Source organism: Theobroma cacao, chromosome 5, assembly GCF_000208745.1.
Source record: "Theobroma cacao cultivar B97-61/B2 chromosome 5, Criollo_cocoa_genome_V2, whole genome shotgun sequence".
Taxonomy (NCBI): domain Eukaryota; kingdom Viridiplantae; phylum Streptophyta; class Magnoliopsida; order Malvales; family Malvaceae; genus Theobroma; species Theobroma cacao.
In genome coordinates this window covers 2,198,197-2,219,330 of record NC_030854.1, presented here as the reverse complement: position 1 = coordinate 2,219,330, position 21,134 = coordinate 2,198,197, and the positions used below count along the sequence as shown (strand labels likewise).

Genomic DNA, 21,134 nt, shown 5'->3' with positions numbered 1-21,134 from the left:
TAATATTGAATATTCATGATACACTATTGATCATAATTTTAAACATGAACAAGTTAAAATCCGGAAAACTTTGGATCACCGTATTAGTATCATGTCAAGCACTTCAGATGAAGTAAGACATTTCAAATATCATGTCGAGCAAGTAGGAAGATTTTGAGATTTTTATAAGCATGGAGGTTGAACATTTTGTCAAGTTCGCAAATTATTTCAATCTCATATCGAATAGATAGAGATATTTTGAGAGATTTTTAAATACGGATGTTGTACATTTTATTAAATTAATTAATCTTTTAAGAAGATAATAATGATCTCGTGACATCATCCTATAGTACTAGTTTCTCTGTGAAAAAAAATTATGGCATCTGCTGCCCTATTTGTCAATTTAGGCCAATTTAGAAATGAAAATTGATTTGACAAATGAGTTCCAAAATAGCAGCTGCCCATAGCAAGAAAACAAAGTACGTTGTGACAATCATGGCGCAGAACTAAGAGGAAAGAAGAGTTTCAAGGGGTGAGTATTTCTTACACAAGTTTCATATTCTTTCGTCCCCAGAATGACTATGAAGACTAGAAGAAGGAATTACTTTGATGTGTTTACACTTAGGAGCTAACGAGTTGATGCTTCCAAGTACTGTTGAATTATATACTTGCAAACAGGACCACGGTTATTGAAAACTGTACCGTTGAAACTTTGGGTATCCCATTCCCATGTGTCGTTGATTTGAAGATCATGGGTTTGAATTCCCATTGTTAATTGAATGATATTTGGTGATGATTTCTCCACATAGTCATCTATGTAGGGGTAAACAAAACAAAACCAGACTATTTACCTATTTAAACTAAATGTGATTTGAGTAAAACGGTTTAATCTAATTAATTCATTGGATTAATTGGTTCAAAATGTTTGATTCAATTGATTTTTTAGTCGGTTCTTGGTTTTAAAATTTTTAGACCAAAAAACTAAATTAATTATATATATATATATTTATATATATTAAGAAAAATTGATAGTAAACTTAATTAATAATATACTTAAAATATCTTTGTTTATTTTATGTACATATACAAATCATAATTATAACAATTTAATTTTAATTATATATATATTTATTTATAAATATGTATTAATATGAAATTACAAGTTATAAATTTTAAATGATATAACTTATATGTTAATATTGTAATATATGATAGTAAATATCTTAAATATTAATATGTTATAATTATTACACCTTAGTAATGTTTCGTAATATAAAATATTATAAATATAAAAATAATTGTATAAATATTATATATATTTAATTTATACGTAAGTATTACTATAACTTATAATAAACATTATTTATATGATTACACTTAATAACCTTATTAATTATTATCTTAATTTTTATAACATATAAGTTGTATCATTTGTTTCATATATATAATAAAGTAATATTATATATATATTTATTTATTTAATTTATACATATTTTGTATATTTTATAATTATGAATGAAGTTTATAAGTTTTAATATTATAATTTATAAAAAAAAGTGGTAAAATTTTGATCCATTGGTCCAAAATCAAACCGACCAAATCAATTTTATATTTGGTTGGTTTGGTTTTTCTTTATGTTTGGTCAGTTTTGATCGATTTTTTAAAAATATTTGATCTATTTGGTCTTTAAGTATGGCGAACCAAACCACTTAATCCACTCATTTGCTCACCCATCTAGATTCATAAATTTTTAGTATGAAACATTACAATGAAATAGAGATCAAAATTCCAAATTTCCAATTGAAAAAAAAGATTGTATTTCTTTTTTATTTTAGGTATTAAATTGACAGAGCCATAAGTTCATATGTTCCATTCAAAAAAGTGAAAAAAGGTTCTTCGTTATAAATTTAAAAGTGGTTAATATTAAACACAGCTCGCCATTCTATAACCCTGAGATTTCTGACTCCGAAGAAAAAAAGGATTAGGTTGAGTATAGTAAACCATAGAGGAGAGGCATTCATCCGACCGCATAGCGCAGTGGATTAGCGCGTTTGACTTCGGATCAAAAGGTCGTGGGTTCGACTCCCACTGTGGTCGAGAATAAAATAAAATCTTAACTTTTTGGTATTTTAGGTTTGACATTGGAAGCTGATTAGTAGCCAAAAATTAGAGACTTGTTAACTCAATGAGAAATGGCTGAGCCCTATAAATGTTTCGGCCAGACCCTGCACTCAAATTTGTACAATCTGCCTGACCCTACAGGAGCTACTTCCATCTACGTAAACTCCTGGATTCAATTTGAATTGACCCATAACAAGTGGTCCAGCTTCTACTAAATATCTAATATTTCATTAAATTGGTTGCTCTGATTATTACCTAGCGATAGCTCATCAATGGCACAGCTCTAGCTCTAGATCAGGGATTGCTGATTATTGTTGGTGCTCAATTTTTTCTGATAAACGAAATTGACCAAACTATCATGCTCTTTTCCTTGTTTTTTCCCTCTAATTGAACTTCCACAAATGAACTCGAGTCCCAAAAAGATCCTCTCCATGGGTTACTTCATACCACTGTCCTGTTGTCTTAACAGTGAATTTTCTTTATTTCCAAAGCAATCACTTTTACCAACAGCATGTGCTGCTCATATCGAGCTGTAACTGTATGGAATACAGGACGAGAGGGAGGAGGAAGGGAGAATGTGGGAAAAGGAAACTGTTCAAAATGAGATATGAAATAACAGGCAAAGGTGTATCTAAGCTTGTTGATTCTACTACTTTAAACAAGGTTTTTGACAAGGACTTGCATGAGTTAAAAACACATTCTGAAATGATAAATCATATTATAAATGCTCAAGCAAGATGTTCTTATGGAAAAACTGATAAAGGGACAAAAATGATGCTCATATAGGCTGCATCTAAACCGCGATTCAGAACTTTTTAGACTTCTAAACAAGTAACTCACACAAAAAAAGAAAGAGAACAATTGGCTCCATTACACTTTGATAGCATATTTCCTTAATGGGAAATACATCTCCCTCTTCTTTTCTCGCTCTGTCTTCAAAGATGCCTGCATTAAAAGCCAGAATAACAAATTAGTGCATTAAAACATTGTTGGGAGAAATGCAGGATTACCTGCGAAAATAGCTTTACAAAAGGAAAAGAGTGACTGTAAGCTTCGGGAAAAGTATCAAAAGTACCATCAATTCAAGTCTTTTCAGTAGACTATTGCCCTACCAAACACCAAGAAAAAAGAAAGAAAGAAACAACCAACCATAATCCTTGAATTTAACTATAACATACATCCACACTATGCCAAAGCTACAAAGCATAACCAAGGTTTAGTCATCATCCAAATTTAAGGCTCTTTATATGCTTGAGGACCATGAAACAAATAATTGTGCACTAAAAAAATATTAAGCTAATTCATAAATTATCATAAACAGAAAAGAATGCTTAGCTTAGTTTTGTTCAAACTTTAAGTCCCTATAATTCATAAAAATCTTCACCTCATTAACTACCAAACCTGCAACTCTTTTTTGGCTCATCAAAGTTGCAACTTCCAAACCTCAGGCTATCATCAATAAGAAGGAGGCTGCTTTTTGTTTGGTCCCTCCCCACTCTCTTGCTTTTTGTATTCATATATCATCAATCGAGTAAAAACACATTCATCACAAACACATCTATTCTATCACTCAGCTTTTAGTTATGTCTTCTAGGAAAAAAACAAAATCGGATTAAGATTTTGTCCCCAGTACATAATTCTGACACTTAAAATCCTAGGGTTAGAACTTATCAATGAGATGGGTTTCCATAATTCTAAGTGCCAAAATTATGTACTAACGTTGGAACTCACCAATGAGAAGGGGTAACCATAATTCTAAGTGCAAGAATTATGTAATTATGAATTAGATTAGTAATTTTTTTTCTAATATACAATTATTTGTTTCATGATCCTCAAGCAAAACAAAAGAGCCTTATATTCTTTAGTTAAATGAGTTCCAACGTCAATACCTAGTTCTGGCAATAGTTAAACATTAAAATTCCGATCCTTACCTGGTTGATTGATATATCTTTCATGTAATGCACTTCATAGCGCAGTGGATTAGCGTGTTTGACTTCAGATTAAAAGGTCAGGATTCTACTCTCACTGTGGTTGTTTGTAAAACAAAGTCCAATTTAGGTTTTTAGGGTTTGAAATTGGAAGCTGATTAGTGACCAAAATGGCTACTTGTTAGCCCAATGAGAAATGGCTGAGCCCTACAAAAGTTACGGCCTGACCTCATACTCAAATTTGTACAATCTGCCAGACCCTATAGGAGCCACACCGTCTATGCAAAACCCTAGAGTCAATCTGAATTGACCACTAATAAGTGGTCCAAATTTTACTAAATATCTAATATTTCATTACTTTGATTGATTTGCCTAGCAATAGCTCATCAATGGCACAGCTCTAGACCAGGAATTGCTGATTATTGTTGGTGGTCAATTTTTGGATATCGTACAATGATAAACAAAATTGACCAAACTATCATGCTCTTTTCCTTCTTGTTTTCCTCCAATTAAAACATTGTTGAAAAAAATGCAGGATTACTTGCAAATATAGCTTTGCAAAAAGAAAAAAGAGATTGTAAACTTCAGGAAAGAGTATCAAAAGTACCATCAATTCAGGTCTTTTCAGTAGACTATTGCCCTACCAAACACCAAGAAAAAAAGAAAGAAAGAAAGAAAGAACCAACCATAACCCTTGAATATAACCATACGATACATCCACACTATGCCAAACCCACAGAGAGCAACCAAGGTTTAGTCATCATCCAAATTTAAGGCTCTTTATATGCATGAGGACCATGGAACAGATAATTGTGTACTAAAAAAATATCAAGATAATTCATAAATTATCATAAATATAAAAGAATGCTTAGCTTAGGTTTGTTCAAACTTAAAAGTCCCTGTAACTCATCAAAATCTACACCTGATTAATTACCAAAGGGGTAACTCTTTTTTGGCTCATCAAAGTGGCAACTTCTAAACCTTAGGCTATCATCAATGAGAAGGAGGCTGCTTTTGGTTTGGTCCCTTCCCCTTCTCTTCCTTTTTGTATTTATATATCATCAATCAAGTAAGAACACATTCGCCACAAACACATCTATTCTATCACTCAACTTTTAATAGTAGAAACAAAACCGGATGAAGATTTTGTCCCTGATTCTGTCAATACATAATTCTGGCACTTAAGATCCTGGGTTTAGGACTTATCAATGACTAGGGGTTGCCAAAATTATGTATTAATGTTGGAACTCATCAATGAGACGGGGTAACCATAATTCTAAGTGCTAGAATTATGTAATTATGTTGTTTGTTAGAATCATGAACAATATCTTCATCCGATCTTGTTCTTTTACAGCTAAGCTAAGCTAAGCATTCTTTTCCATCTCTAACAATTTATGAATTATTTTAGTATTTTTCTTCTAATATACAATTATTTGTTTCATGATCCTCGGGCGAAAAAGAGAGCCTTATATTCTTTGATAAATGAGTTCCACCGCAATACCAAATTCTGGCACTAGTTCAACATTAAAATTCCGATCCTTAACTGGTTGATTGATATGTCTTTCATGTAATGCACTTCATTATGCAACCGATCCATCCCCAGGAGAACCTTGGCTCCTGCTATAACAAGATTTATTATGAATACAAAACAATTATCCCCCATTCCATCCCATAGAGAAACTAAGATTACGAGACACTTAAAAGATATGCCTCCATTCCATAAAATCCACCCACAGTTCCATGCCAGGCCTCAACCATTCCAAGCCCTACATTGCACTACATTATTATCTATGCCATCACAAACCAAGCCAACCACCATCAGAAAAGCTAGCTTTAAAGTACCAATCTTATCATCACGACACAGTACCTCTTTGTATATATATACATAATATTCAACCACCTAAACTACCAATATTTCAATAAGTGAAATTTTAAAAAATATAAAAATTTTAATAAACCTGGTGTTTGGTAAGGCGTCGGCGAATGGCACGTGTCTTCTTGGGACGGAGATCCAAAGGAAGGAACTTCTTCTTCTTATAAGCTTCTCGAAGCGCCGATTTTTGCTTCTGCGATATCACCGTCAAAACCTGCGCGATAGATAACCTCACAACTTTTCTGCACCAAAAAAAGTTATACATTTCAGAATCAATATATGTAAGGGGAATTAAAGAGAAAATGAGAGGGTAAATATGGGTAATTTTTACATTTTCGAGAGCTTGTTAGGGGCACCGCCGGTGACCTTAGCAACGCGGAGGAGAGCGAGCTCTGCTTTCAAGTCCTTCAATTGGCTCAACAGCTCCGTCTTGGACTTGTTCCTCAGCTCGTGAACCTTTATCCTCGCTTTCCAACCACAAAAAAAAAAAAATCACATCAAATTAGGCATAAAAAAGAAATCAACTTTGAAATTAAAAAGGAACTGAATATGCGTTTGTTCATCTTACCCATTGTGAGCTTTGCTGCCGCGGCTGTGCTCCTCCCTGTCAAAACCCTAGAAATTGGAAGCTTTCGCTTTGTTGACTGAGAAGCCAAATTAAGGCTTTGGATCGCTCGGGCTTTTCTTAATTAGGGCTTAATTTCTTGGCCCAATAAGGCACTTAACGTTTAGCCTGGGCCTGATGGTGGGAGGAAGGGACTCCATGCCCACATCTATTTGGGAATAATTTTACAAATTATTGCTCTTAATTTCCACACCATTTCCCCCCCTAATTTAAGATTTAGAGCAAAAAAAAAAAAAGGGGGGGGGGGGGGGGTTGAATGAATTGAAACATCATTAGATTTTGTTGTTAAAATTTAATGTAAGTAGGTTAAAGTCTTTTGTCTATGTTGTGGTTTGCAACCATCAACCATTTCCACACTTTTATTTCCCATTGCCTTGTCAATGATTTCTTCAGTTCGATGGAAGCATGTGCGGTTCTTAATGTTGGGTCCTTTGATCTCTACATGCAATGCTTTTATAACAATGTTTGCACAACGTGCTGACATGACAGCACTATGTAAGTTCTAATCAAAGCAAAATATTTCAACAATTAATTTTTTTAGATTTAAATTTTCAAAAAAAAAGAAAAAAGAAAAATAAGATTCAAGATATGACATACACCTACTTATATAATTCAATAATTAATTATTACAAAATTTACATAAAAAAGGTAAATTCCACCTTCACTTCTCGCAATTCAAACATCTTACAAATATTTTTCTTTCAATTAACATCTCGAGATTAAATTGTTAATTTTGTTTAACAAAATTATCAAATACCCTCTACTCAAAATTTATTTATTTAGAATTTTATGATTTTATTAAATAAATTAATAATTTATTTTTTTATGAGAATGAAAATTATTCACGGAGAACATTGATTAATAATATCTCGTACTTGTATTTGAAAATTGCTATTTCAAGTCAAATTGCATGGAGCTTGTAAGCATTCTTTATGCATCATTAATCTGCTAAAATAGGAATAAATTTATTAATTTTTTTAATTAAGAAAAGGGCATTCGAATCTATATCTTAACTAAACGGACAATGAACTTAATATTCTGATGCCACTAACATGATCATCAAATAGGGAAAAAATCACAGCCGTAGAAACATAGTACTGTCTGCGGGAGCATGGCGCCTAATTTTGTTCGTTTATCCACCGGAATACTCAATCTTGTGCTCTTGTAACTACTTTTCAAGAGAATGACCCCCTCCCGTCTCTCCTCTTACGTCTCTCCATTTCTCTGTCTCTGGCCCTCTTCAATTTTTGGGTAAAAAGCAATGAATTGAAACGTGTTCCAGGCTTCCAGCTTCAACTTCAGCTTCACTCCTCCAACCCCATAAAAACCAAAGCCAAACCCAAGAGAAAAATAGCTGAAGAAAGAAGAAGGATTTCTTCATTCATTGAATTCCCAGAAAACCAGAGATGAAACAGTTACACAAGCAATCAAGCGTGAACCATAGGCGAGATGAGGAGATCCCATCAAACCAAACACCTCCTTACTCACCGAAATCCTTAAAACAACCCAGATCTCTCCCTAGATCCATTAACTATCTCTTCAAAGAACAACGACTTCTTTTTATCCTCGTCGGCATTTTAATTGGCTCCACTTTTTTCATCCTCCAGCCCACTCTCTCCCGTTTAGGCCCAACCGAGGTCCGTTCCTCAATCCCCAGATCTTTTTCCACCGACACCAACACCACCACCACGACTGCCACCATTTCCCACACCCAGGACGCCTCCGGTTCCTATTCCGCCGATTCCAACAAGCCCTTTCATGGCAAGGTAGGGCGTGTCCCTGTTGGGATCGGACGGCGGAGAATGAGGATCGTGGTCACGGGCGGGGCTGGGTTCGTTGGGAGTCATCTTGTCGATAAGCTAATTGGAAGAGGCGATGAAGTGATTGTTATTGATAATTTCTTCACTGGGAGGAAAGAGAATGTGGTTCATCTTTTTGGTAATCCGAGGTTCGAACTCATTCGACACGACGTCGTTGAGCCTATTCTCTTAGAAGTGGATCAGATCTATCACTTAGCTTGCCCTGCTTCTCCGGTTCATTATAAATATAATCCCGTTAAAACCATCATATCCTTTATTTTTCATGTCCATTTCGCATTTGCATTGGGCATTTGAAGTTTGTTTTTGCATTTTTATATATGTTTTTATTATTGTTTTGGATAGAATATGGTGCGTTTTTGTGTTTGATTGAATAATGTTTAATTATTTGAGATCCTTGACTTGGTGAGTTTTACAAGACAAATGTGATGGGTACTCTTAATATGTTGGGGCTTGCAAAGAGAGTGGGGGCGAGGTTTTTGCTGACAAGCACGAGTGAGGTTTATGGTGATCCGCTTCAGCATCCTCAGAAAGAGACCTACTGGGGAAATGTCAATCCAATTGGTAAGCAGCTAGTATCAGTGCATCAATTTTTTGTTTTGGTGGCTTGTTTCTCTGTTATATGTTTGTCTAATTTGGTGAATGTGGTCATTAGGCGAGAGGAGTTGCTATGATGAAGGAAAAAGGACGGCTGAAACCTTAACTATGGATTATCATCGAGGTGCAGGTGTTGAGGTATGGTTTTTGATATTTATTTGTACCTGAATTACATTGGCATGCTTGATTTATGTACAAGATGATAGGATATCCAGCAGCGGCTGTAGAAATTATCATGTTGTAATATTTCCGGCACGTGCTTTTAATAATCCCATGGCATTGACAGTCCAGTCAGTCATCCTTTTACTGGCATTTCAGAATCTTAGTAAGACGATTTTAGCATATCTTTCTACACTAGCATGATGTAGTATTATTACTTGCAGCACTGTGGCCTTTGATGCTTAATGAGGGTAAAATAACTTGTGATAGGTTAATTAGTGCTTCCTTAAGTGGCCAAACAACTGACTCTTGATCATAGGTAATGTAATATGGATGGATAATCATGGAATTTGTAGTAAATAAAATTTCATTGTCCACAAGCAAACTGGTCAACTTGAGGAAAGGTTGGGGTCGAAATGTACAATTTCCTTTTAGTAATGAGCTTAATGTATTTGTGAAGTCTAATTTACAAATCTTTTTCTTAAGAATGTGCTAAAAGAGTATGTGTTAATGCCTTCAGAAATGTATATTGAACTCACAACAGTAGTGAAGCAAGGTTGGCCAGATCCTGTTTTGGTCAGTCAGTTGCAACTTTGAACTGATAATCTAAAAACTAAAAGATAGACTTTCATTATTTGACCATGACTTGAATCTGCATCTTACTACAACTTAATGCCTTCTGGTTCCCCTGTATTACACAAGTTTTCACGTGAGTATCATGAATAATGTATTTGAATGGATGATTATAAAGGTCAGATGTCATATGAAAGATATGCTACATGCGATGATCAAATGATGATGCTTGCTGTTTGCAGGTTCGAATTGCTCGCATTTTCAATACTTATGGGCCTCGTATGTGCTTGGATGATGGACGTGTTGTTAGCAATTTTGTTGCTCAGGTTGACTCATCCTTCTAATATTTTTTGGCATTCATGTACAGAAATCAGTTGAGATTTGGATTATGTAACATTTTCTAATAACTGTAGCTTTGTTTTTCAGGCCATCCGTAAGCAACCAATGACTGTTTATGGTGATGGGAAACAAACACGAAGCTTCCAATATGTTTCAGATTTGGTATGGCTGGTTATTATCTTATTTAGGTTTCCTATGCTGCCATTTTTTCAGTCGCATCTTCAAATACAAAGTGACTTGAGCATTTATATTGGTATTTGAATTGTGAAAACCAGAGAGAAGGGGGAAGTGGAAAGAAGTTTGATAATTTCTCATTTGAATTGGAGTGAGGAGTAAAAACTAGTTATATGATTTCTTTAATTCGAACACTTAAAAGTGAGATGATTTTGGAAGTAACAAACATGTGAATACATACAATTGGAGATTATTTCATCTGTAGCTCATCAATGACAGGTGGATGGACTTGTTGCTTTAATGGAAGGTGAGCATGTAGGGCCTTTCAATCTGGGCAACCCAGGAGAGTTCACTATGCTTGAATTGGCGGAGGTTTGTCTTCCTCAATGCATTTGGCTTTCCATTAAGTTTATGTGAATCTTAGCATTCATAGAGCCCTTCCAAATTCATTTTCCTCCTTACCTTCAGGTTGTCAAAGAAACGATTGATCCAAGTGCAACGATAGAATATAAACCAAATACTGCAGATGATCCACATATGAGGAAACCTGACATCAGCAAAGCCAAGGAGTTGCTCAACTGGGAGCCAAAAATCTCCCTAAGAGAGGGGTTGCCTCTTATGGTCAGTGATTTCCGGAATCGCATTTTGAACGAAGATGAAGGAAAGGGAGCTTAGATGAACAAGGAAACAAAATATAGCGAAACAAAGTATGTATAGTGTGAAGAGTATCTGTATGTTGTCAAGGCATTTTCTTATTATCATCCTTACTCTGCATTACCAGGAAATTTAGCAGTTCAACCCCCTTTATCGGAGGATCTGTTGTTCCTTCTATAATAATCAGTTCTAATTGTTCACATCTGCACTGTGCATTTGTTTGCACAGAGTCAAGTTTTGGCTGCTTTTTAAAGTTCCCTTGCCCTCAATGGACACATCAGGGTGGATACTAGTATCATCTTTTGGGAGCTATCATTAAGGTGAATAGGAGCAATTCGCTTAGATCATGTAGGTGGTTGTCTTTTTAGTCCTGGCCCTTGGGGGCTTTACTGGTTCAGGAGAAGTTGAATGTTTATCTTGGTGGGCATGACTTGATTGTTTAAAGGCGTTTATGCCTTTCAAAGGCTTCACGTGGGCTTTGATTGGATTTAGCGCATTTGTAAGTTATTCTTTCTTCTAAGCTCTGGCAATAAAATTTGCTTTATTTTTCCATATTTTCCCCTTTTTTTTTTTTGTTGTCATTTTGGGGGGAAGATAAAAAAAAAAAAAATAAAAGGAGGAAAGAAGGAATGTAAGGGTTTGGGTGTGGATGGGCTGGTTGCATATGGACCACTGATCGTTCCAAAACATTGTTGTTTGGGCTTTGGTTGGGTCAGTCTAGTCCAAAGTTGAATGGAAATGAGATTCCCATCAAGCCTTTCTTCAATGTTCCATTTGGCACACAATCCCAAGTAGATGTCACCATTCAGCAATACATCTCATCTCTTCTCGTGGTCGTAATAAAAAATTTCTCATCGCATTATCCAGCCCAGATTGCAGGGTACAGATCAGTTCCTCTCGGCTTTTTCTTTGTGAAGGGTAAGTTGGAAAATTGGGATAAAAAAGACGTAGTCTTAACCAGGGACACTTGGGTCGGGGACCATAAGACGAATAAAGGAAAAAGTTAATGTCGGTGTGCCCAACCCATCTTTCCTCGGTTCTCAGTTCCTTTCCTTCCTATGGTTTTCTTTTTCTAATCAAATTATTGGTTGATAATATGATTTTCTTTTTTCTCTTCCACAAGGTAAGGTAGCTCTGCTACCAGGTACAATAATTTGCTAAAGTGCATATGTCGAACCCAAAGAAAAGGACAGGCCTTTATGTACTACCAGGCACCTACATTTGCCTGCGTTACACCATCAAATCTTTTCTTATATAAATTGCAACTCCCTTCTTGGAAGGTATTATCAAGTTAAATTTGAACTAGTTCAGGCAAGCCATCACCACTAATATATTGCAGTAAATAGGATTCTGTTGGCTTACAACTCTCATAATTCCCCCCACTTCCTATACTATGAAAATGTCGTAACTGATTTGAATTTTTGAAGTTGATAAAACATTGGGTGTTAGGTGCAAATGAAGTAATTGATTTTGAAAGGTTTCAATGCAAAGGAAAATGTTATATGATAAGCACTTAGATTGAAAATGCCTAGAAGAAAGAGATATTTGTGAGGTTGACTATATGTGTATATCTGTGGGCATAATCAGAAGTTTATGACCCTGAAAAGAAAAAGAAAGGTGAAAGGAGAGCAGGTTAATGGAAAGGAAAAGATAGCCATAGCTGATCAATAAGCAAAGGGACCCCTCTATTATTTCCACTAAGAAAAGCCTCAGCAAGGAAAGAGAAATGAGTTCTTGAATTGGTCCAAAGACGAAGGGGTTGGGAATTTAGGATATAAAAGGAGAGGAGAAAGAAAAAGAAGTACAGCCATATCGAAGCATCTGATTCCACCAGGTTTTGTGAAGGAGGATTTGAGTTAAGAAAGTGGCTTTGTGTCTCATCCATCGACAATTCCAAAGGGTTTTATATATCTGGCAGCATATGTTCTATAGGAATCTGAATAAAATCATTAATGATAATAATTGTGTACTGCAGGAACAACTGGGCCTGCCTGTTTGTGTTGCTGCTATGCCTTTGAGAGTGTGCATGTGTAATTAGACTGGGAGTGGGGCATTTTCCCTTTGCTTTTTCTTCTTCTATTTGATCTTTTTCTGCTTGGTTTTAAATAACAATTCAAAGTTTCAAGCATTCTAAGCCATGGTTCATGGACCACAGAGTTTTAATTCTTCACCAACTACCTCATGAATTATGATTTTAAAGCCTATATGGAACTCAAATAATTGAGAAATAAGTTGATTTTCAATGCTGGTGGTTTTCAAATGAATTGCTGTTGACTTCCTTTCATTAAACTTCATGAAGGAGACTGACTGGTTCTTTTCCATATTGCAGCTGGGGCAAGTAAAGCTAAGCTTGTTGTGGCACCTTGGGTTTTAGAATTTTGACAGAAGGGTAGGGTTTCCTGACTAATAATCAAACCTCATTGATGTTTTCCACCAACCCCAAGTAGAGGCCATTTCCCATTTTTCTAATCAATGGAGAAAACATCTGTGGTTTTAATTAACGTCATGTAGACAGCAAACATGGACAAGAAAAATTATGTAATAAACCATGATCTTGCTCTTTAACTGTCCTGCCTGCCTTGTCAATAAATGTAGCATACTATATAGCAAGCTGGTTGCTGATAAAATTTTTACCGTTGCTCTGTCTCATATGAGCCCTTACGCAGTTAACATGCTTTCCTTTCGAAAATTGAATTCACAGACAGTAGCCTGATAAGTAGGCCATCCCCCACCTGACCAACAGACCAGAAGGCATTTTGCAGTCAAAATTGTTCATGTTTGTATCAAAAACGATGAAATTTTTTTTGGGGTTAAAGAATAGTTTTATAATCAGGCCAATGTGTCATATGAAACTGGTCGCGTGAACTCTATGTTGTCTCCAAGAATGGGGGCTGATAAATTATTATATGTTCAGAGTGGAAGTACTAATTAACTATGATTCATCAGAATCATATGTGCTAGTGTTGAGCATCATGTTCTTGGTTTAATCTCCTGATTAAAAAACAAAGATGGAGCCATACTTGGAAAAGAATATTAATTTTTGGAACATAAAATTAGGGCAAACACATCCATGGTACAAAGTGCTGAGAGGTACCGTAAGAAGGTCCTATACAGAGAAAGACTGGAAAGAACTTCCACAAAGGCTTTTAGCCCCGTTGTTAAGAGATTTACATGCAGTATTTTGAATTACTCATTAAAAGAACAAGCTAGCTATGTATCTACTTTGGGTCATTTTCATCCAACTGACATTTAACAACTCAAAAAAGGGTTGGTTGCATCTTATTACAGATCAGATTCTGCTATTCTATTTTGCCCTTTCTAGTGAAAGCGTGTGAATTAGCTAAGGTATTGTACCACTTGTGCTAAGAATTGTAGTCAGATAGACACCTTTCAATCTAATTATTATGAATCTAATCTAAAAATTTTGTGATGTGGCAACATATTAATCGGAAAGTAAGGCTAATTTTTGTATTTCAATATGTAGAGTTTTGATTACAGAAACCTCTAGATATACAACACAGTCGTGTTGGGTACTCCATGATATATTCTGTTTTCTTTTCTTTTTGAGATAATTTTTATCTTCTTTTGCATGTAACCTTTTAACTCTCTTCTCTCTCTTTCTTTATACAAGAAGTCAAGAACCCAAGCATAAAAGCAGAACAACCAACCTTCTTTTGGAAGTTCTTCTCTTTCTCTCTCTTCTTATGCAGATTCTCTAAACCACTAGTTATCCTTGAGTGCTATCAATATCAAAACTCAAAAGAAAGAAAGAAAAAGAAGATGAAACGAATGGATATCTTCTGTGCATCCCAAGCTTCAACAGCCATATGTTTGAGCATGGATCAAGCCTCATCCTCTTGCTCCTCAGAATCCGCCATTCAGCTTGGTGGCCGAGCAATCGACCGCCACAACCCCATCATTCGAGACGCCAAGAGATTCACCAGAACTCTGCCTTCCAACCCTTGTACATCTCAGCCCCCGCCAATCAATCCTTTGCCTTACCATCAGCTTAGGAAGAACGAGAAAAGGTCTTCATCAAGCAAGCCAAATGATCATACAAAGAAGAGTTCTGCAGCTTCAGCTAAGTCCAAGGATCATAAGAAGAAGAGCTCGACTAAGAGCAGTTCATTGAAGCCAACTGATCATATCGTTAGCAGGAAAAGCACTTCTGACATAAAAGATGCAGATTCTGGTAGGAAGAGCTTTGCCAAGGAGGTCGATTTTGTCACCCCGCCTGGCTCCTCTAGGTACCTCTTGGGTGACTCTGCGTTTTTCGATGGAATATCGGATTATGATCCAGTTTGGGCATTGGTTCCTCCCGAAACAAAGAAGATTCAAGCTATAAAGCAAGATCAATCCATTGTTTCGAAACCCTCTTCTTCCTCTCGCTCAGAGAAGCCTTCTGCAGACCAGGTTTGTTCCTGCTCTCTTTCATTCATCACCATCAATTTTAGTTGAACTTTCAATTTTGCATAGCCTGCTGGGAACATTGCTGAATATGAGGCATCTTCAAGTTTTATATTCTTCAGAATTTGCAATCTGAGAACTATTACAGGCCCGGGTGGTGGTAAACTTCAGCACTCTCGTAAATTCTAAATCCCAATCAATTTGCTCTCAGGTTGTGGTTTTAAGGGTGTCACTGCACTGCAAAGGCTGTGAAGGAAAAGTGAGGAAACATCTATCTAGAATGGAAGGTATCACTGTCACTTCTCATCCACTTTAGCCTATGGTTTAACAAAAACTTCAGGACTGTCACTATTTTTTTCCACTGCCTTTATTGTACTTTTACCAAGTACCTATTTATAGATAAATGGCTGTGAGCTCAATTCCTATCTTTTACACTTCCATGAATTGGAGTTCACACCAAAATTTACAAAGAACTTAGCATAGATCTTTTGTAATGATTTGACCAGGAGTGACATCCTTCAGCATCGACTTCGCAGCAAAGAAGGTGACAATTGTTGGAGATGTAACACCATTAGGGGTCCTGGCAAGTGTGTCAAAGGTGAAGAGTGCACAATTTTGGACATCTTCCATGTCTGCTTCATCTGCATCAACAGCTCTTGCCTCAGGCAATTTAGCAACCAAGAAATAATACTAAAAGCAATGTTTAAAAGAAGAAATCTAAAGAAATTAGACTACTTTTGCTTGTGAACCTGATAAATTTAGTGTGTACATGGAACTTGGTATTGGTAGCCGAATCAGAATCTCTGTTGCTTGGACAAAAGTTGAAAAAAAAAAGTAGTGGGTAAGTTATTTGGTTCTGTTTTGCCAACTATGTTCTAAGGGATTCTCTCGTTTCTCTTTGGGAAAAAAGAGTGCCATCTTTTAGGCATTCACAAGAATCACAACAAACTAAAAGTCTGCTTAGGCCATGGCCCATTCACTCAATTTGTTCCCCCATGGTGGGTTTTGCCACGAATCTGCTACCCCTTAGTGCTTCCCTGTAACATATTCCCCTTTTTGATTTTAGCATAACTAATCAAATTAACTATTCACCTCAATTTTCTTTAGGAATTCGTAAAATAATGTTGATTTACTGGCTCAAGGCCATTTCCTTGTTTCATCTTTCAATATCTTCAGCAGTTTATCCAGGGTAAAAAATACAACAGATCCTGATTGAGAACTTCACAAGGAAGCAAACAAAGAGTAAACTACTAGTACTGTTACCTTTCTGACATCAGACCCAATTTTACTTTCTGTAAACCTGTTAATGGAGCTTGGGGAAAAACACAAATCCAGGTGGTGAATAAGGAGTAGAAAAAGCCTATACACTTGATAAAGCCAATGGGGCATTCTTCATAGCAACCACTGGTTCCCTCAAAACCCATCTGCTCATCTTTTTACACCTTGCTTTTTGGAAAGACTAATCAGCCTTCTCTGGGTCCTCAACTCCCCATCTAAAACAAGTTTCTTCTTGTTAATCAGTAGTAACGTGGCATGAATTAAATACTATGATAAGAATACTTGATCATGCTTCTTGTTCTTTTGGTTTTCTTTCGAAATTTGCAAGTGTAGAACACATGCAGTTCATTGATGTTGACTTGTAGAAGAGAAATGCACATGCATAAGATAATGGGTTAGCAGGTCGTACTTAGAAACAGAACATGCAGCAGCAGGGGGCAATAACTATAGGCCTATGGGCCTTGTGGTTTGGGGTTAAAAATGGTTGACATATTTTTCTTTTATTACTAGGTTATTTTTTTTTTTATCTTTTTCTTTTGACCCAAACTGGAATTTCATTTATTTTTATCTACCAACGAACCAATATCTTGAGGTTATTACATAAATATATATAATATATAATACTCAAAAAAGTTTTTAAATTATTTAAAAAAATTTTAATAAATTTAAATTTTTTATTACATTCAATTAAGATTTTATATTTTTATTTTGAGTTAAATAAACTCTTATTACTAATAGTTGACTAATTATCATTAGTCAAAATACTAATTATAATTTTTATACTCATATAACACTGAAATGGCATTTATATAGAGAATGAAAAATATCACATGATAATATTATCATGTCAAATTAACATATCACATCATTATCAATTATAATATATTAATATGTCACGTTATTATTAATTATAACACCTCAGTATACCACATCAACATCACGAAATATAAAATAATAAGTGATAATTTGATTAAATAAATCATTAGTAATAAAAATTTATTCAACTCAAAATAAAAATATAAAAATTTAATTAAATATAATAAAAAAATAAATATTTAAAAAATTATTATTTACTTTTTACACGTTAGATGGGCTCATCGAGCCCAATTGGCACTATCACACTCAGAAGTTAACGGATGGTCAGCTAGAAATTAGATACACAGGCCAGGGCCTAGACATGGCTAGGGAAGAGGAGATAGAAGTCTGGCGTGAAGGAAACGGAGGAATTTGACAACGATAAAGACTCGATCCTTGGCTTCCTTTGCTAGGCTTTTACATAATTGTTCCATTTTTTGTTTCATTTTGGGTTTAATGGAAGGAAACAAGCTATTTGATTTGACTTTTTGTCCATTTAATTGCTATCGTGGCATATTTTGGTGCATTGATATAGTTTTTGATTAAATCCCCACCATTAATAGAAGGGGAAGCCGGTTCCCTTATATTTCAATGGGTGTTGAACTTGTGAGATGAGAGAGAATTAAATAAATAGAATTTTAGACAATCAATTTAATACAAATGCTGCTACATGAAATAATCTAGTTATAGTAGACAAGGAGTGTGGAAAGGTACAAACTTATCCTAATAATAGTCCTATATTCTTCCTAGTACAACTATTTTCCTTGTATATATATACAAACACGTATTTTCCTTCAAATTTTGCATTGCAATCTTCGCCGACCAACCTATTCTCTCTTTCAAGTATTCTTATTCTTCTAGGTATGAGGAGAACCCATGTCTTTTTCCCATGTTCTAATGATGAAGAAGGGGATTGTGAGGAGTTCCTCACACCATGGCCGCCGTCGTCATCTTCACCTCCCTCAGGGCAGCAAAATCTTCATCAGCTTCCACCCTGTTTACCTTCCACTCCCCACTGTTACGATTTTTTTCCATGCAAACCTGACCCTAGAAGACGTCTGTCTTCCCGGTGCTTTTATGGTGAAGAAGAGCATGAAGAACTACTCAACCTTTCTCTTTCATTAGGGCCGCCACAGCCATTATCATCGTCTAGTGTACCTTGTACTCATCAAAAACTGTCTCTTATGAACAACCCTAACCCTAAAAAACGTCTGCTTTCCCAGAGCTTTGATGGTGAAGAAAACCATGAAGAAGGACTCGACCTTTCTCTTTCAATAGGGCGAGGGCCAGCATCATCGTCTGGCTTACCTTCTACTCATAAAAAACGTCTGTTTTCCTGGAGCTTTGATGGTGAAGAAGACCATGAAGAACTACTCGACCTTTCTCTTTCACTAGGGCGAGGGCCATCATCATCGTCTGGCTCACCTTCTACTTATCAAAAACGTCTGTTTTCCCTGAGCTTTGACTGTGAAGAAGACCATGAAGAACTACTCAACCTTTCTATTTCATTAGGGCCAGGGCCATCATCAATACCAGAGTCATCATCATCGTTTGGCTTACCTTCTACTCATCACGAACTTCCTTTTACGGACATTAACCCTAACCCAGTCCATGAACAAGTGAGTACTGGCGCCCAACATTGTCGACCTCGTCCCCGTTGTCGAAAAAACCCGTTTCAGAATCCCAAAGCAGGGAAAACTGAAACCATAGCTGCACCATATCCATGGGCTACCACTCGACGTGCCACGGTGCATGATCTTAATTATCTCCTATCTCATGGCATTAGCATGATCAGCGGTGATGTCGAATGTAAATCATGCCAAGAAACTTACAAGATCCAATACAACTTGAGAGGAAAGTTCAAGGAGATTAAAGACTTTATATCAGCCAAAAAGTTTGCGATGCATGATCGAGCACCCCCTGCTTGGATGGATCCGACGCTCGATAGTTGCAAGAACTGTGGGAGCGCTTTGAAGCCAGTTATTCCCAAGAAAAGGGAAATCAACTGGCTGTTTCTGCTGCTGGGAAATATGCTAGGGTGCTGCAAGCTCTCGGACCTGAAATACTTCTGCAAGCATACCAAGAATCATAGGACCGGAGCCAAGGATCGAGTTCTTTATCTTACTTACCTAGGATTATGCAAACAACTAGATCCCCATGGACCTTTCGATGTTTAATTTTGTTTGCAGTTTTAGATTCTTAGTATGCTGAACAAACCTTTTCTTGATTAATTATTTGTTTTTTTCTTTTAAATCTCTTTCTTTCTGACTTGTAAGATGGGTGCTTACTTGTCTCTTTAATTTTATGTAACAATATTATATAAGCCCTAATTACTTGGCTTGTTACAATAATTTCATAATTTCATGATATGACTTTATTTTTTTGGTAGGCATTTTTATTAATTAATAGACAAGAATACTCACCTGAAATGAAGAGCAAAACTTCAGCACTAGAATAAATTGTATCTTCTCATAATAAACATATTTTCATTTTACCAAATTATATTTATTAACGAAATTCCTAATTTTTGACTAATTAAAGAATATGAAAATAGATTTTATTTTAAAAAAGAAAAAAACTACCACTATCATAAAACTCCTTAAAAATCTCAATTCATACCCACATCCGGATTTCACTCAAGAAGTGATAAAATTATTTTGTGTTTGAATTCTTTTGTTTTTCGAATTTCAACTTAGACTTTCAATTATATCAGGACTTGTAACAAAAACTATGCAAGCAAGTCTCTTGTCTAACCTTATTTCTCACCTTTTCTGACTTATTTTATTACACTTTTCTCTCCCTTAAACCTAGTCTTTGCTCAATAGTTCTTCTTCTTTTTCTCTGTTCCTTCTCCATGGAGAAAGCTTCTCAACCTTTGCAAGAGTTTGGTGGTAAAGAAGATGATGAAGATTTGCTCACTCTGTCGCTCTCAACAGGGCCTAAGACATCAGCGCCAGCACCACCGTCGTCACCCTTCGTGCAAGAAACCCATCAACTCATATATTTGCCCTCGACGCCAGTTCCACTATCACCACCAACTTCGTTTTTCCAGCAGTTTCTCTCAATCCCCCAAGCCCCGCCGCTACCACCTTATCATAACTTCCAAACCCATAGCCCTAACCTTAACCCTGACCACAATGCCGCAGTTCCTCAAGAGATCGCCAGCACTTCACGTCCATGTCGTTCCCGTAGAAACCCTTTTCAAACCCCAAAACAAGGGAAAACTGAAACCGTCCCAGCACCTTACCCATGGGCTACGACTCAACGTGCCACGGTGCATAGCCTCGATTACCTTCTATCCCATAACATAACTACGATCAGTGGTGAAGTCAAATGCAAAAAATGCGAGAAGATTTACAAGATTGAGTATGATTTGCAACAAAAGTTCACGGAGGTTGCATCTTTCATATCGAGGAACAAATTGTCTATGCATGATCGAGCACCGTCTGATTGGATGTACCCGACCCTTCCTAGTTGCGAATTCTGTGGTAGCTATCTGAAGCCTGTTCTTCCAAAGAAAAAGTCCATAAACTGGTTATTCTTGCTCCTGGGACAGATGCTGGGATGCTGTAAACTTTCGGAGTTGAAGTACTTTTGCAAGCATACACATAATCATAGAACCGGTGCTAAGGATCGGGTACTTTATCTCGCTTATCTAGGATTATGCAAGCAATTAGATCCCAAGGGTCCTTTTGATATTTGATCCCATCTTCAGTTTTTTGTTTAATTTTCACATTTAACAACTATTGTTTGTT

At 36.1% G+C, this 21,134-nt stretch overlaps 4 protein-coding genes and 1 non-coding gene across 5 annotated transcripts; 4 read left to right on the top strand and 1 right to left on the bottom strand.

Annotated features, from left to right (window-relative positions):
- Window positions 2,003–2,076, top strand: TRNAR-UCG. The gene has a single exon. It is a non-coding gene; the product is annotated as a tRNA-Arg (tRNA).
- Window positions 2,727–6,579, bottom strand: LOC18597835 (60S ribosomal protein L35). Its single transcript, XM_007027070.2, has 4 exons — window positions 6,470–6,579; window positions 6,233–6,368; window positions 5,987–6,143; window positions 2,727–3,045 (listed from the first exon to the last, which is right to left on the bottom strand). The coding sequence occupies exons 1-4, from the start codon at window positions 6,471–6,473 to the stop codon at window positions 2,971–2,973; spliced, it is 372 nt and encodes a 123-aa protein (XP_007027132.2). The 5' UTR covers window positions 6,474–6,579; the 3' UTR covers window positions 2,727–2,970.
- On the top strand, window positions 7,695–11,391 carry LOC18597834 (UDP-glucuronic acid decarboxylase 1). Its single transcript, XM_007027068.2, has 7 exons — window positions 7,695–8,592; window positions 8,760–8,907; window positions 8,999–9,078; window positions 9,915–9,998; window positions 10,099–10,173; window positions 10,465–10,557; window positions 10,654–11,391. The coding sequence occupies exons 1-7, from the start codon at window positions 7,933–7,935 to the stop codon at window positions 10,858–10,860; spliced, it is 1,347 nt and encodes a 448-aa protein (XP_007027130.1). The 5' UTR covers window positions 7,695–7,932; the 3' UTR covers window positions 10,861–11,391.
- Window positions 14,420–16,230, top strand: LOC18597833. The gene is made up of 3 exons (XM_018121700.1): window positions 14,420–15,252; window positions 15,458–15,533; window positions 15,753–16,230. The coding sequence occupies exons 1-3, from the start codon at window positions 14,620–14,622 to the stop codon at window positions 15,932–15,934; spliced, it is 891 nt and encodes a 296-aa protein (XP_017977189.1). The 5' UTR covers window positions 14,420–14,619; the 3' UTR covers window positions 15,935–16,230.
- On the top strand, window positions 20,234–21,082 carry LOC18597831. The gene has a single exon (XM_007027065.2). The coding sequence runs from the start codon at window positions 20,234–20,236 to the stop codon at window positions 21,080–21,082; it is 849 nt and encodes a 282-aa protein (XP_007027127.1).